At 40.4% G+C, this 15,216-nt stretch overlaps 1 protein-coding gene across 1 annotated transcript in view; it reads left to right on the top strand.

Moving 5' to 3' along the window:
* C6H10orf67 (chromosome 6 C10orf67 homolog) overlaps window positions 1-12,372 on the top strand; it is a 159,794-nt gene extending 147,422 nt beyond the window's left edge. Inside the window, exon 21 of the mRNA XM_078075241.1 lies at window positions 11,947-12,372. Within this exon, the coding sequence (XP_077931367.1) occupies window positions 11,947-12,038 (92 nt within the window). The 3' untranslated portion in view covers window positions 12,039-12,372. The remainder of the gene's footprint in view (window positions 1-11,946) is intronic.
* The last annotated feature ends 2,844 nt before the right edge of the window (window positions 12,373-15,216 follow it).

Here is a 15,216-nt window from a genome sequence, read left to right as displayed (position 1 = left end):
TTTCTGTTCTAATACCAGAGTTGTGAAAACGTTGGCTTTAAAATAAAACTTGATATCTGGCTCAGCAATTTCCTCCGTCTTGTTCTTCAAAATTGTCCCAGCCTTTCTTGGTTCCTATGAATTTTAGGTTTACCATTTCAAGATCCATGAAAAAAACTCTTGGTAGTTTGATTTCTTTGATGAATTCTATGTTTATCATTGTTGAGTATTGGATTCTGTATTTTCATCTTGTTTCCAACAAACTTGTTGAACTCTACTGATCCTAATAGCTCGTCTGAATGTCTCAACACTTAGATAATCACATTATCTATAATTTTAAAAACTTCTGTCTTCCAATCTTTATAGCACTTATTTTTTCTTTTCTTATTGCACTGGCTAGGATTGTCACTATGATGTTGAATAGAGCAGTCAGTGGTACCCTTCTCTTGTTTCTCTCTTAATAGGACACATTCTGAAGTGTCACTATTGTAATACCATTAACTATATTCTCTAGGCTGTACTTTTTATCCCTGTGACTTATTCTTTCCATAACTGGAAGCCTGGACCTCCCATTCCCCTTTACCTATTTTGCCCATTTCCCCAACTCCCTCCCCTCTGGCAACCATCAGTTTGTTCTCTGTATTTATAGGTCTGATTCTGCTTTTTGTTTGTTTATTCCTTTATTTTGGTTTTCAGATTCCACATGTAAGAGAAATCATATTATTTGTCTTTCTCTATCTGCTTTATTTCATTTAGCAAAATGCCTTCTAGGTCCATCCATGTTGTCACAAATGGCAAGATCTCATTCTTTTTTATGACTGAGTGACATTCCATTATATATATATATCCATTCACCTATCAATGGACACTTGGGTTGCTTCCATATCTTGGGTATTATAAATAATGCTGCAATAAACAGGGGTGCATATATCTTTTTGAATTAGTGTTTTCATTTTCTTTAGTAAATACCCAGTAGTGGAATTACTAGATCATATGGTAGTTCTACTTTTATTATTTTGAGGAACCAACAATTTCCCTCAACTGTGCACAAGGTTCCTTTTTCTACACATCCTCACCAATACTTGTTATTTCTAGTCATTTTGATTTTAGCCATATTGACATGTATGAGATGATATCTCATTGTAGTTTTGATTTGCCTTTCCCTGAAGATTAGTGATGTTGAACGTATTTTCATGTGTCAGTTGGCTATCTGTATGTCTTCTTTGAAAAAAATGTGTATTCTGTTCCTCAGCCCATTTTTAATCAGATTTTTTTTTTTTAGTGTTGAATTGTATAAGTTCTTTATGTATTTTGGATATTAACCCCTTATTGGATATATCATTTGCTAATATCTTCTCCCACTCAATAGGTTGCCTTTGTTTTCGTTGATAGTTTGCTGGGCAAAAGCTTTTATTTTTGGTGTAGTCCCAGTAGGTTTTTTTTTTGCTCTTGTTTCCCTTGCCTTAGGAGACATATCTAGAAAAATGTTGCTATGGTTGATGTCAAAAAATTTATAAGCTGTATTTCTTTTGTTTTAGTGTATATATTTATGTATATGTGTATGTTTTTGTATATGTATGTTAAAAATTATTATTACTGCAATACTTTGTTTAGTGAAGCCCTATTGATGGTAAATTCTGTTTTCCTTAATTTTCACCTCACTCTTGATGGTAATTGAGTGAGATATGAAATTCTAAGTTGACATTATTTTTCCTTCACATTTTGTTATTTATACCATTGCCTTTGAGTCTCTGCTCAGGATTATGTGAAGTCTATTGTCAATTTGTCAATCATTTGTGATCATTTTATGTTTTCTTTCTTATAGCTTGCATTTATTTATTTATTTATTTATTTATTTAAGATTTTATTTATTTATTTGAGAGAAAGAGAGCACAAGCAGGGGGAGCAGCAGACAGAGGGAGAAGCAGGCCCCCCACTGAGCAGGGAGCCTGATGCAGGACTCCATCCCAGGACTCTGGGATCATGACCTGAGCTGAAGACTGACGCTTAGCCGACTGAGCCACCCAGGCGCTCTTATTTATTTATTTTTAAATGTTTATTCGTTTATTTTAGAGAGACAGAGAGTGGGAGGGAGGGGCAGAGGGAGAAGGAAAGAAACTGAAGCAGACTCTGGGCTGACTGCAGAGCCTGACATGGGGCTCAATCTCAAGACCCTGAGATCATAACCTGAGCTGAAATCAAGAGTCAGATGCTTCGGGGTGCCTGGGTGGCTCAGTCGTTAAGCGTCTGCCTTCGGCTCAGGTCATGATCCTGGGGCCCTGGGATGGAGCCCCACATTAGGCTCCCTGCTCAGCGGGGAACCTGCTTCTCTTTCTCCCACTCCCTCTGCTTGTGTTCCCTCTCTTGCTGTGTCTCTCTTTGTCAAATAAATAAATAAAATCTTAAAAAAAAAAAAAAAAAGAGCCGCTTAACTGCGCCACCCAGGTGCCCCTCTTTATAGCAGCTTTTAAAGTTTATTTTTATTAGAATATACTCAATGGTATATTTATATTTACCAGTATTCAGAGTACAATCTGGATCTGATTATTTGAAACTTTCTTTACATCTAGAAATTTCTCAGCTACTATCTTTTCAAATATTGTTTATACAACCTTCTCTACATTATTTTCTTTGAAAGCACCTATCTCATCTCTATAGATCTAATCTAAATTTTCTAATTTTTATGTTTATTTCTCTGTTGTGCATATGGGTGGATTCCTCAATACTACCTTATAATTCACTAATTTTCTCTTCAGCTGTGCCCAATGTTTAAGTGTCTCATTTTAGTGACTTTATAAATTGATTCTTTTTCACAGCCACTAGTTCTTATTTTATTCTGGCCTGTTTTGTGTCATAATTTGTTTTTTTAATGGATACTATCAATTATTTCTTTGGTACATACACATATTTCAAAGTTTTTGTCAGACTATTTTATCAATTAAAATTTATCTGGAGTGAATTCATGTTCTCATAACTCATCTTGCTGTTGTCTTTATAAGCACTCTATTCCTTCGTGTATTTTGGAACTTTTGTTTTCAGGCTCATTTTCTTTCTTCCTTTCTTTCTCTCCCTCTCTCTTTCTTTCTCTCTCTCTCTCTCTCAAAAAAAATAAATAAAAATTAAAAAAAAACAAACCCACCCCCTATTTCACCCCTCCCCCCCACCCATCTCCCCTCTGGTAACCGTCAGTTTATTCTCTATAGTTAAGAGTCTGTTTCTAGGTTTGTCTCTTTTTTCCCCCTTTGTTTCTTTGTTTTGGTTCTTAAATTCCACATATAAGGGGCACCTGGCTGGCTCAGTATGTAGAGCATGTGACTCTTGATCTTGAGTCATGAGTTTGGGCCCCACACTGGGTGGAGAGCTTACATTAAAAAAAAAAGTAAAGTAAAAAAAAAAAAATCCACATATGAGTGAGATCATATGGTATTTGTCTTTCTCTGACTTATTTCACTTAGCATTTTACTCTCTAGCTCCATCCATGTTGTTGCAGATGGCAAGATTTCATTCTTTTTATGGCTGAGTAATATTCCATTGTATATATACCACATCTTCTTTATCCTTTCATCGGTCAGTGGACACTTGGGCTGCTTCCACTGTTTAGCCATTGTAAATAATGCTGCAATAAACATAGGGGTGCATGTATCCCTTTGAATTAGTGTTTTTGTATTTTGGAGGTAAATACCCAGTAGTGCAATTACTGGATCATAGGGTGGTTCTATTTTTAACTTTTGAGGAACTTCCATACTCTTTTCCAGAGTGGCTGCAGCAGTTTGCATTCCCACCAACAGTGTAGGAGAGAGGGTTCCCCTTTCTCCACATCCTCACCAACATCTGTTGTTTCTTGTGTTGTTGATTTTAGCCATTCTGACAAGTGTGAGGTGATATCTCATTGTGGTTTTGATTTGCATTTCCCTGATGATCAGCGATGTTGAGCATCTTTTCATGTGTCTGTGGGCCATCTGTATGTCTTCTTTGGAGAAATGTCTGTTCATGTCTTCTGCCCATTTTCTAATTGGGTTTTTTTTTGGATGTTTAGTTGTATAAGGTCTTTATATATTTTGGATACTAACCCTTTATTGGATATGTCATTTGCAAATATCTTCTCCCATTCCGGAGGTTGCCTTTTCGTTTTTTTGATTGTTTCCTTTGCTGGGCAGAGACTTTTTATTTTGATGTAGTCCCTATAGTTTATTTTTGCTTGTATTTCCTTTGTCTCAGGAGGCATATCTAGAAAAATGTTGCTATGGCCAATGTCACAGAAATTACTGCCTGTGTTCTCTTCTAGGATTTTTATGGTTTCAGGTCTCACATTTAGGTCTTTAATCCATTTTAAGTTTATTTTTGTGTATGGTGAAAGAAAGTGGTCCAGTTTCATTCTTTTGCATGTGGCTTTTCAGTTTTCCCAACACCATTTGTTGAAGAGTCTATCTTTTTCCCATTGAATTGTTTTTTCCTGTTTAGTTGAAGATTAGTTGATCATATAGTTGTGGATTTATTTCTGGGTTCTCTGTTCTATTCCACTGATCTATGTGTCTATTTTTATGCCAATACCATACTGTTTTAATTACTACTGCTTTGTAATATAACTTGAAATCTGAACTTGTGATACCTCCAGTTTTATTTTCGAGGTCTTTTGTGGTTCCAAGTAAATTTTAGAATTGTTTGGGGATGCCTGGATGGCTCAGTTGGTTAAGCATCTGCCTTCAGCTCAGGTCATGATCTCAGGGTCCTGGGATCGAGCCCCGCATCAGGCTTCTTGCTCAGCGGGGAGCCTGCTTCTCCCTCTCCCTCTGCTGCTCCCCCTGCTTGTGCTCTCTCTCCCCCTGACAAATAAATAAAGATAATCTTTTTAAAAAATTAGAATTGTTCGTTCTAGTTCTCTGAAAAACGCTATTGATATTTTGGTAGGGATTGCATTAAATCTGTAGATTGCTTTGGGTAGTATAGACATTTTAACAATATTTTTTCTTCCAACCCATGAGCATGGAATGCTTTTCCATTTCTTTGTGTCCTCTTGAATGTCTTTTATCAGTGTTTTACAGTTTTCAAAGTACAAGTTTTTCACTTCTTTGGTTAAGTTTATTCCCAGATATTTTATTATTTTTGGTGTAATTGTAAATGGGATGGTTTTCTTAATTTCACTTTCTAGTGCTTCACTATTAGTTATAGGAATGCAACAGTTTTCTGTACATTGATTTTGTATCCTGTGATTTTACTGAATTCATTTAACAGTTCTAGTAGTTTTTAGAGTTTTCTATCTATAGTATCACATCATCTACAATTAGTGAGAGTTTTAGTTCTTCCTTACCTATTTGGATGCCTTTTATTTCTTTATGTTTTCTAATGAAACATTTAAAAAATCTCTGTTGTATCTTAGTATAAGTCCTTTTTCCTGATGTTCTGCCTGTGAAATAAGCAATGAGTTACCTTTTCCAGAGAAGAATGCTTTATGGGTTGAACTATGTGTCCCCCAAGAGATGTTGAAACCCTCACCCACATTTCCTGTGACTGTGACCTTATTTGTAAAATAGGGTCTTTGCAGATGCAATCAAGATGAGGTTGTTAGGTCATTAATCCATTATGACTAGTGTCCTAAGAAGAGGGAAATTTGGACAGACACACAGGGAGAATGCCATGTGATGGCAGAGACAAAGAATGGAGTGATGTGGCTTCAACTCAAGGAACATGAAGGATCGATGCGCAAGTTAGGAGAAGAAGGCAAAGATTCCCCTCGGAGTCAAAGAGGGAGCATGGTCCTGTCAACACCATGATTTTGGACTTTCAGCCTCCAGAACTGTGAGGGAATTAACATCTGTATTTGATGTTACTTTGTTACAGCAGCCGTAGGAAACTAATACAGAATGGCAACTTAATGACTTCCATGGCATCCACAATAAATAGATGGACAGCCATTGTCCCAAATGAGTTCAGTGACCTTATGTTTCCACTTTACCTTACATGTTCTGCTATTAATTTTGACTATAAAGGAGACATTTCCCCTTGATTAATTAGAAAGTTACTTCTTCCGAGCTTCCAAATACTTTCTAATATTAAGGAGTTGAATGTGAAAAGACCTGTGTATAAATTGTGTATCAATTCGCCCAACACTCCGGCTATAAGTGATCAAGGAATGTGTATAAAAGTGAATCTGAAATTCACGCTGCTCAGACTTCTACTGTTATGAACTTCAGTTACTAACTCAAAAATCCCAATTTGTCCTCAGACCAAACCGTCCCACCAAGTCCCAGTGCCCTCTTCCTATAAACATGTCCACAGCTCCTTTTCTTACTCTTTCCTTCCCTTCTTCTTCAAGCAAGTGCCTTCTGGTCCTCCTACCTCAACTGTTAGCCCTCCAGAGAGCAATCAGAACCTGCCCTCTCCCCTGCTGTCCCCTTCTCTGCCCTTCTCCAAGTCACTCCCCTTGTCTTCTGGCTTCACATCTCACTGACACAGCTCTTACCCAGGTCCTCAGAATTGTTCAAATGCAAAAAATGGTTTCCATTTCTCTCACTTGACTGCACTCCCCCCACCCCAGCCCAGCGTGTTGTTACTAATGAGCCTCCCTTAATTCTTAAGATGCTCTCCTTTTGATTTCCAAATCACCAACCTGTTCTCATTCTCCTCCTACTGCCCAGAGCATTCTTCTCAGCCTGTCCTGGTTACCCAATTCTGCCCGTACTCTAAGTATTATGTGTTGGAGTCACTGAAGATTTTATTTTTGATTCACTTTGGCACACTTTGTTTTCCCCTGCCTAATTCTTCAATAGATATCTAGGGCTTTCAGGATTAAATCAAGTTTTCCAGTTGAGCATATAAGAGCTTTCATAATAGCTGCCTCTCCCCTACTTGGGCTCTCTGATCTAGTCATAACAAACGACTTGCTTTTCCCTGCTATTTCATGCTATTCCATGCTTCAGTGCCTTTATACATGCCTTCACCTAGGTGGCAGGCCTTCTGCCTGGTCTTGCTGCACTCACTCATCTCCCGTGGTTAGCTGGCCATTGATGGCCTCCTGCTGCCTCGCTGATGGGGCGACAGGGTAGCCAGATCTTGCATTTGTCATCACTGAACAGGCAAACCCAGTCTTCTGATCACGGCGGTCTCGGGTTCTCAAGAGCTGCAAAAGAGAGCAAGCTCCAGTGCACAGGGGCTGTTTAAGTCTCTGTTGGCACCACAGTTGCTCCAGTCCCACTGGTCAAAGCAAACGGGATGACCAAGACCAGAGTCAATGGCGAGGGAACTGCAAAGGCCGTGGACACCAAGGGAGCCACACTGCTTACTTTTCTGGTTTTTGCCTTCTCTTTGTCACTCCATTCATTCATCCCCTGCACAGATGTTATGAACACCTGCTATAAGCGAAGCCCTGGGCTAGACACTCAGGATGCAGAGAGTCTTCTTAGTGTTTGGAATTTGTACTCTAAGTCTGACATTCAAAGACTAGGACATCCAATAAAAGAAATACCAGGATTTAAGGCTGTTCGGCTAGGTAGGGGTGGGCCTGAGAATGCTCCTCTGTGCTCCTCAGCACATCTGCAGAAATTGCTACTCGTTAGTCAGAATTCTCTATTTTATAGCCTCTCCCCACAAAAGAGGGAGTGAGACTTGGAGGAAAGTTGATCAAAAGACACAAACTCCAGTTGTGAGATCAATAGCCACTGGGGATGTGACGTAGAACAGAATTAACACCACTGAGCTTATATTTGAAAGTTAAGAGAGTAGTAGATCTTTAAAGTTCTCATCACGAGGAGAAGAACTTTAAAAAAAAAAAATCTCTATGAGATGATGGATGTTAGCTAAATGTACTGTGGTACTCATTTTACAATATATCTAAGTCAAGTCCTCACGCCATACACCTTAAACTTACACAGTGCTGTCTGTCAATTACAGCCCAAAAATTCTGGGGGAAAAGGATAATCCAAAGCCAAAATACAGACACAAAATGTGAAATCTTTTTAGTGTGTAGATTTAAAAATTATCATTGAAGAATTACTAAATTTCCTCGATAACCTATAAACGCAGGAAATTGTGTGAAAACAGCATTTCCGCAAAAGACCCAAATTCCAGAGGTGGGTGAGAGAAACAGTTAACATTTTCATCCTTAGGCCCCAAGCCTTTTGCCCGTTTGTCAGAATAAATAGCTGTTTGGAACTTCCAATTCCTACTTGTGGAAATTACATTGACCGAAAGTCCAAATGAAAACCACTTTAAAAATAACTGCCTAAGCTGCCCTATTACGTGTATTTATTTTTTGCTAGGATTAGGACAGATTGCGTTGGCAGCGCAGTCTTTCATAAAGAGGGGGGTGGGGAACAGAGTTGGGTCTTCATTTTCTCACAAAAGGCACAATGGGAAGCGCATCTGTGAACATTGCATAATTTGTTATGTTCTACAAAGAGGTGGGTTTTTGTTATCCACATACCAAAGCTATTTGGTACTGTTGCACCAATGATCTCTATTCAGGTCCAGAAAAGAAATTGGCCTCAGAAGAGTGAAAGGAGAGTAAATTTTTCTTTAAAAATTAGATACAGATTATCACTTCCAAATGCAGGGAGGGAATTTTACAAGGGACGGTGCACTGATTAGCTTTCCAATGGACACCCAGTCCTTTATGAGACACATACTAGCAGTGGTCAACTGTGACCAATGTGGTTGATTACTCTCGAGAAGAGCTGAACTGAGATTAGCCATCTAATCTAATTGAGAAATGTTGGGTGAACTTGAACTGTTTCATGGACATGAATGACCAGAGAATTTATTTGATAAGACATTAAAAGCTGAATATGGTAACTATCTCTTTGATGGCTCGATACAGTCTTTCCTTTAGCTCATTTGCATGTCTTTCATATTTTTTTGTGAGTACTCTCCTGGTGATTACACGAGCGGCCTATATGAAAAAGGGGAAAAAAAAGTTTCTGTCCAAAATCATTATGAAAAAATTAGAAACCTTACCTTTATCAGTAAACACTCCTGACAGTCTTTATTTGGCTAACACTTTAAAAAGTGACACCAGCTTTGAAGAACAGTAATTAAATTTGGAAAACTTCATAAATCCGTGGGTGTCTCACATGATGGTCCTTAAATTATTTTTAAGTATTGTCTCCTGGTTTTATTCATTAAGATAAAAAAAGACATCAGGAAGTTGGCATGTTATTTACCAACCTCCTTTGCATTTTGTTGTAAACTGGGCAGGGAGAGCTACTGTTGGTGGCATCTCGGTGAAATATTTATGGTAATTTTATCGACAGTATGGCATGCAGGTGGTATCAGATAATGAAGGGCTTTCTCTTCATATGCCTGCTAAATTTAAGATAAATTCTGCTGTATTCCCAATGACTTACTCACAGCAACTCAAAGATAGAAACTCTGAGTGTAAATTACAAAATCACACTTCATGTTACTAGTGACTCTTTAAATGGAATTTTTCATTGAAACTTTGTCATTAAAATAAAAAGGCCTTTTGGCTGTGCCCATACAAGCATAATAAATTGTATATGTTTGTGATACTGAATGACTCTTGCCCATATGCTGCACTGCAAAGCTACATGAATGAGGCATTTACCAAATCAGGCCCACCACATTAAACAGAAAAACAATCTTTATTCATGGTAACTTATCAGTTTCAATTAATCAACCCTAACAATGGAAATTCTGATGTGTTCAAGCAACTTGAAAGCCATAGGTCACCTCCAGGGCAGCCATGTTGTGTCTTTGTGCCCAAGGTTTCAAACAAAGCAACATCTCCAAGAAATATACATACATATACATACATACATGTGCATATATATGCATACCAATGGGTGTCTACAGCTCTGCCGTGTTCTGCCAATAAGCATGCATGTGTATTGCCTATGATTTGTCTCATAGTACATGTAATTGTTTTCCTTCAAAGTATGACTTTTTTGAGCTCTGCAAGTTTAAACAAAAGGAAAGAAATTTCCATTGGATGACCTTTCAGTTTCTGTGCTGCTATGTGAATAGCATTGTGCAAACCATTCCAATGGTTTTGAAAAGGGGTAACCATTGGTTTGATTTGGTTACACGGTTTAGTAAAGAGCTCCCTCCCACTGCCTTAGGGTCTGTGAAAGGTCTGTGACCTGTTTAGAACTGCCAAGGGAAATGTCATGTCGCCCCTCCCAAATGGGAGTATCTGCATTCATTTGATCAGTATAAAAAATGATTGGGGATGGCGAGATCAGTGCTTTTGAATTGCAATTTATAGCAGTTTACAAAAATGCACATTGTTGGAAAAGAAAACATGGAAGTGTTTCTTTCTAAATTGCATTACCTGTGAAATGTCATTAGTCTTTTAAGGATATTTACATCCTTTTTTTTTTGATTATTTAGGAGACTTATTCCAACTAAAGAAAATCAGAATTTTATTACATTGTGATTTTTAAACTTGTATTTTGGTTTTGATGGCAGAATTTAAAGACAACAACATTTCTGAGTTCTTAGGATAAACATAATTTGTTGTCAGTTCCATTTGCTAATTCTCCGAGAGTCTTTGCTAATCAGTTGCGTTAGCGGAAGATTCCTGATTACCTTTCCCAGATTATAGAGGAGATCCATTTGTTGGCAAATGCCTTGTCTGCTGATTTCTAATAGTGAGCCTGAAATCATGGGCGTACTAACTCTACCAGGTGTTCATTACTCCTTCAATGGTATCCTAGGTAAATGTCTTTGTCAGATGCATATTTCCTAAATTATGGCACCCCTAGATTCATCTACACATACACCCAGCTTCATAAAAGGAAATGTTATTTCTTTTCATTAAATGTGTAAAAGAATACACGAACTTTAAAAAAAAAGTTTAGGGTAGGCTGTTCAAGTTCAGAAAGGCTTAATGCAGCCACTTGAGCCTTTGGGGTACAGAAAACACCTTCCACACGATGTCTAGGAATCTCGAAAGCTCCATCTCTTTGCCTTAGGCAAGTGGGTGGAGTAGGAGATTATTTTGAAGAATTCTTCTTTTCCTACTAAAAATTACCTTGGGAAGAGGGCCTCAGAACTTCCCTGGCTGATACTTGACTCGAGAAAAGAAAGACCCTGCTTCAGAAAAGACTTGACCCAGATAGACTCCCTAGCACTCCACTTTGAACCTCCCAACCATTGAAAAGCGAGGTTGTCACGTTTTTATCTTTGTTCATGTTAAGCCTCGGAATGACAGCCTGTCTCTGTGTCCCCCTCTCCCACCGCCCCGGCTCTAAGTGTCCACATTGACACCTACCGGTGACCACAGGCTGCAATTCTTTGTTGCCTTGTCCACGCTCCTGGCTTTCACTGGGATTAGCTCGGGGCCTTTGTCCCCCTTTCAAAGCGGGAACATCACATCCCATGTTGTGGCTTTCCTGTCTCAGACCCCCAAGGCTTTCCTCACAATTTACACACCAGGTAAATGTCCCTCCCTACGGAGCAGAGAGCACAGCCTGGGGGGGGGGGAACCTCCCTACTCCCCAACTTCAGAACCCCTCCCTGCCAATAGGGTTTCTTTTCCTTCTCATGCAGAATTTTCTATTTTGTATGGAGGAAAGACTGAACATGCAAATGGAAATTTAAATCTTAGTTAGGTCCTTGGGCCCAAGCACAAGACAAACACTGCCTTTTAAAATTCTCTTACAACTGCTCCTAATTCTAGGAAAGTGGCCCTCAGCAGAAGGTCATTTACTGACCTCGGTCACAGGCTCCTAAGACCATTTCCACAGTCTAGGGCAGCGGGAAAACCGTCTCAGAGGAAAACTTGGCCGATGCAAGCTGTTTTGAAGGCCAAGGAGCATCTGACCGCCTGACCTCCCCTTCCCCCACCCTCCCAGCCCTCTTCTTCAGGTCACTGAAGGGAACCCCAGCTGGAGCCAGAGCTGGGAGGACCCACTAAACATGAGGCAAAGAGCTCTGCGTGACAAGTGGGAAGTGGTTTGTGTATAGCAAGTAAAACAAAATTCACATCTATTCGTTTTGCCATATTTTTAGGGAGGTTGTCAGAAACGCCGGAGGAAGAGCCTTTGGAGAAGCCATCGATACCCCAGAACACCCCAGTGAACGATATGGATGCTACTGAGTAATGGGGCAGGGCACTGGGCTGCGCAGAGCGGACCCACAGAGTGGGCCCTCCCCTTCCCGGCATAAGGCCTGCCTCCCTGACAAGGGATACTACCGCCCAGGCGTTTTTAACATCGCAGGTCTGTCTCCCCAGATGATGTAGACTCACTCGCGACCGACCCGCACCTGAAGTGAAGAGGACGCGACGTGCGCCCACTGTGAGCACCTTTCCAAGCCCTTAAGGCAGGTGCTCGCTCATGCTGGGTGAACATGACACACGAACTCCGAGGGGCTGCCAAATCCACTGGGGCGCTTTCCTGGGCTCAGCAGTGTGCCCCAAAGCCTTAGGGTGGGGAGGGACGGACTTCAATTAAAGAGTTTGAGGCACTAAACCTCCACCCCCTCTCTTCTCCAACCAGCGTCTCTCTGTAACACAAAGGCAAACTGATTTGCTGCCTCCTTGCCCACCCTCATCGCCATGAAGGCGAGCCTTAAGGCCTGGTCCAAGGGGATTTTAAATTTCCTCTAGGGCGGTCCGCTCTTATTTTACGTCGGTACTGGGCTCCCAGCCTTATCTTAAAAGCTGTAAACAATTCTTTGGTAAGTGGGAAACTCCTTGGAGTTTTGCTTCCCGGTCAGTATCAAGGCCATGATTCACGTATTATTCTTTCCAGAATGTCAGGTACCATTTGCTGAAAGGCCAGTCCGCTTTCTCACGTGCGTAACGTTCAGCTCGTTCCTTTCTGTTCCCCGAACTACAGGTTAGGCCCTGCCTGTAGTCCCAGTTTCAGACTCTGGATTACAGATTTCTAGAGCGATTTATTAAGTCTCAAGAAATATATTTGTGGTAACTGTCACATAAAGCTGATAGACTCTGGTGTGAAAGAAAGCTAGAGAGGCGATTTATTTGTGCGTAAACGGCACAAGATTTAATTGGAGAGAGACGTGTTATTCTGGACGCAAGTCCGTGGGGTGGCATAGCGCCGGAGAGCATTATTCGAGCTTCATCTACTGTGCACTATATGCCACCGTCTCTAAAGCAGTGTTGCCCTAGAAACTTGTTTTAAATCTGCTGCTATATATCAACACCTTGTTTTAGCAGTCCTTGGCTGAATTACAGTTACACAGTTTGGCGCTTCTTTCAGATTTCCTCCCATCAGTTTGGCTAAAGAAAGGAATTTTTCTCCTTTGGAAATGAATTGGCTTAATTAGTAAGTAGATTAATGGCAATTGCTGGTGAGTTGGGTTTCCAGCAGAGTTTCAGCAGAGAGGGTTAATCGGAGTCAGGTCTGGAATCTTTCCCAGAACTGGCGGCCAGCCATTTCCACCAACCAATCAACCCTACAAGAAACGAGGGGGAAATGAAATAGAATTTACATTCTCTGTACTATTAGCCTGGACAGAAATTCCTTGGAAGCGGCCTCCTAGTTGGGGGCAGCACAGACAGTTTCATTTCAGAATTTTAACAGAAAGCTTGAAGGGTTTCACCTTCAAGATATATCTGAGTACCAGAGCAGAATTTCAAATGGCACAGGGAGTGCACTCCACGGAACATCCAGGGCGCACGGAAACGCCTGAGGCTCTCTGTCAGTTTCAGGTTCCCTCAAGTTGCAAAAACCTCCCCAAAGTTCGGTCCTAATCTGTTATCTACCAGAAGCCTTTAAAAAGTTCAGTTGTATGTTTTGCCGTCTTTTCACTTATTTTTTTTCCCATAGCAATAAAAATGCATTCATAGTTTAACGTGCAGCTGCATTAGTCTTGCAAAAAAAAAAAAAATTCCCTGCTGAGAAATGCATATAATAGGAAAAACAGATCGGCTGGACAGCAGTGTAATTAATGCCAGCAAGGGCCGAGGCCGGTTTCATAGTTTGTCTTTTGAGGATATCAAGAGGAGACCTGGTGAAAAATGACGCATGCTTTAGCATTTCAGAAAGCTGGCAACTGGCAACGCTTTTCCTTTTTGCTTTGACTTTCTGCCTCAGAACAAAGAGGTCGGCAGAACTAGCTAGGTTGTAATGAGTTCTATGTCCCTAGCACATTAAGTGCATCATGGAAACATATTGTATCGAAATAGTTTGGAGGAGAATACCGGGGATGAAAGAGAATGGGTGCTTTGATCAGCTCCCTGGGGTCCTGAGTGCGCACAGACTGACTTGCAAGGAGTTATTCAGCCCCAGCTAGACACACTTACAACACCATTCAAAGAAATTTGCATATCTGTAATTTATCACATCGGTCCAGAACATTTTTGCAAGGTAAATAAAAGTTGGCTGAATAAAAAAAAAATCAATCATCGCAGATATAGAAGAAACTGTGAAGCCAGTGTTTCCATTAAAAACATAAATAAATATGTCCATAAAACATGACGATTTAGGGGCCCACTTTATTTTAAAGCGTCCTTAGAGCAACAGGTTGTGGGCTGACAAAGACAAGAGTGGCCACAGTGTTTCTGCGCTTCTACTTTAGGGGAGGGTACGTGCAGCTTCCCACTAGAATAAAGGCAGAAAGTTGAATGAGATGCGTGTGGCTATAACCAGCCCGCGACATGCAGAGAAAAATTAGTACACACTTGGAGGAGATGTGAAAGATGGCTTAATCTCTTTGGCGTCTGCAAGAGCTAAGGTTAAATCTCATTTCTTCTCCTGTTGATTTCATTGCCAAGCCTTGGTTGCTGAATTCAGACGCTCAAGAGGATGAAATGTCCCCACACTGGTCAATAGGAAAACTTGCTTTCGAATGCCCCATGAGAACAAGTGAAATTTTAACAGGCAGGCATTGTTCTGAGTTTTTAAACAACCCAGTTAAACAGCAAACAAGAATCTTCAACTTGACCTTGGAAAAGGCTGGTGTGCCTGTAGATCATCTATCAAACAACTCTGGATGACAATGATATATTTCTAAGTATTGTCAGATGAAAAGATTGATAAATTTGCCGCTGCAAAGTGAGAACTTTGAAAACAGGCAACAGGCAACTCGGTGCGCTGCCTCCACTGACTCCTGGTCTGTCCTTGCCACCCCATCCCCACCCCTCCACCCTCGGCCTTGGGGCCAACTCAGTAGAAGAGGGCCAGTAAATCAGCACTGTAATATTTCTTAAGGGGCACGGAAAAGCTGTGAACAGTACCACTCATATTAAACGCAATATTTCTCTGCTTTCGTGGGGAACAAAAGTCATAGCAAGACGTCTTTATGGCTAATTCA

This window comes from Halichoerus grypus, chromosome 6 (assembly GCF_964656455.1).
Source record: "Halichoerus grypus chromosome 6, mHalGry1.hap1.1, whole genome shotgun sequence".
In the NCBI taxonomy this organism is placed as follows: Eukaryota; Metazoa; Chordata; class Mammalia; order Carnivora; family Phocidae; genus Halichoerus; species Halichoerus grypus.
Note: the sequence above shows the minus strand (reverse complement) of the source record. Positions and strands in the feature narration are given on the sequence as shown.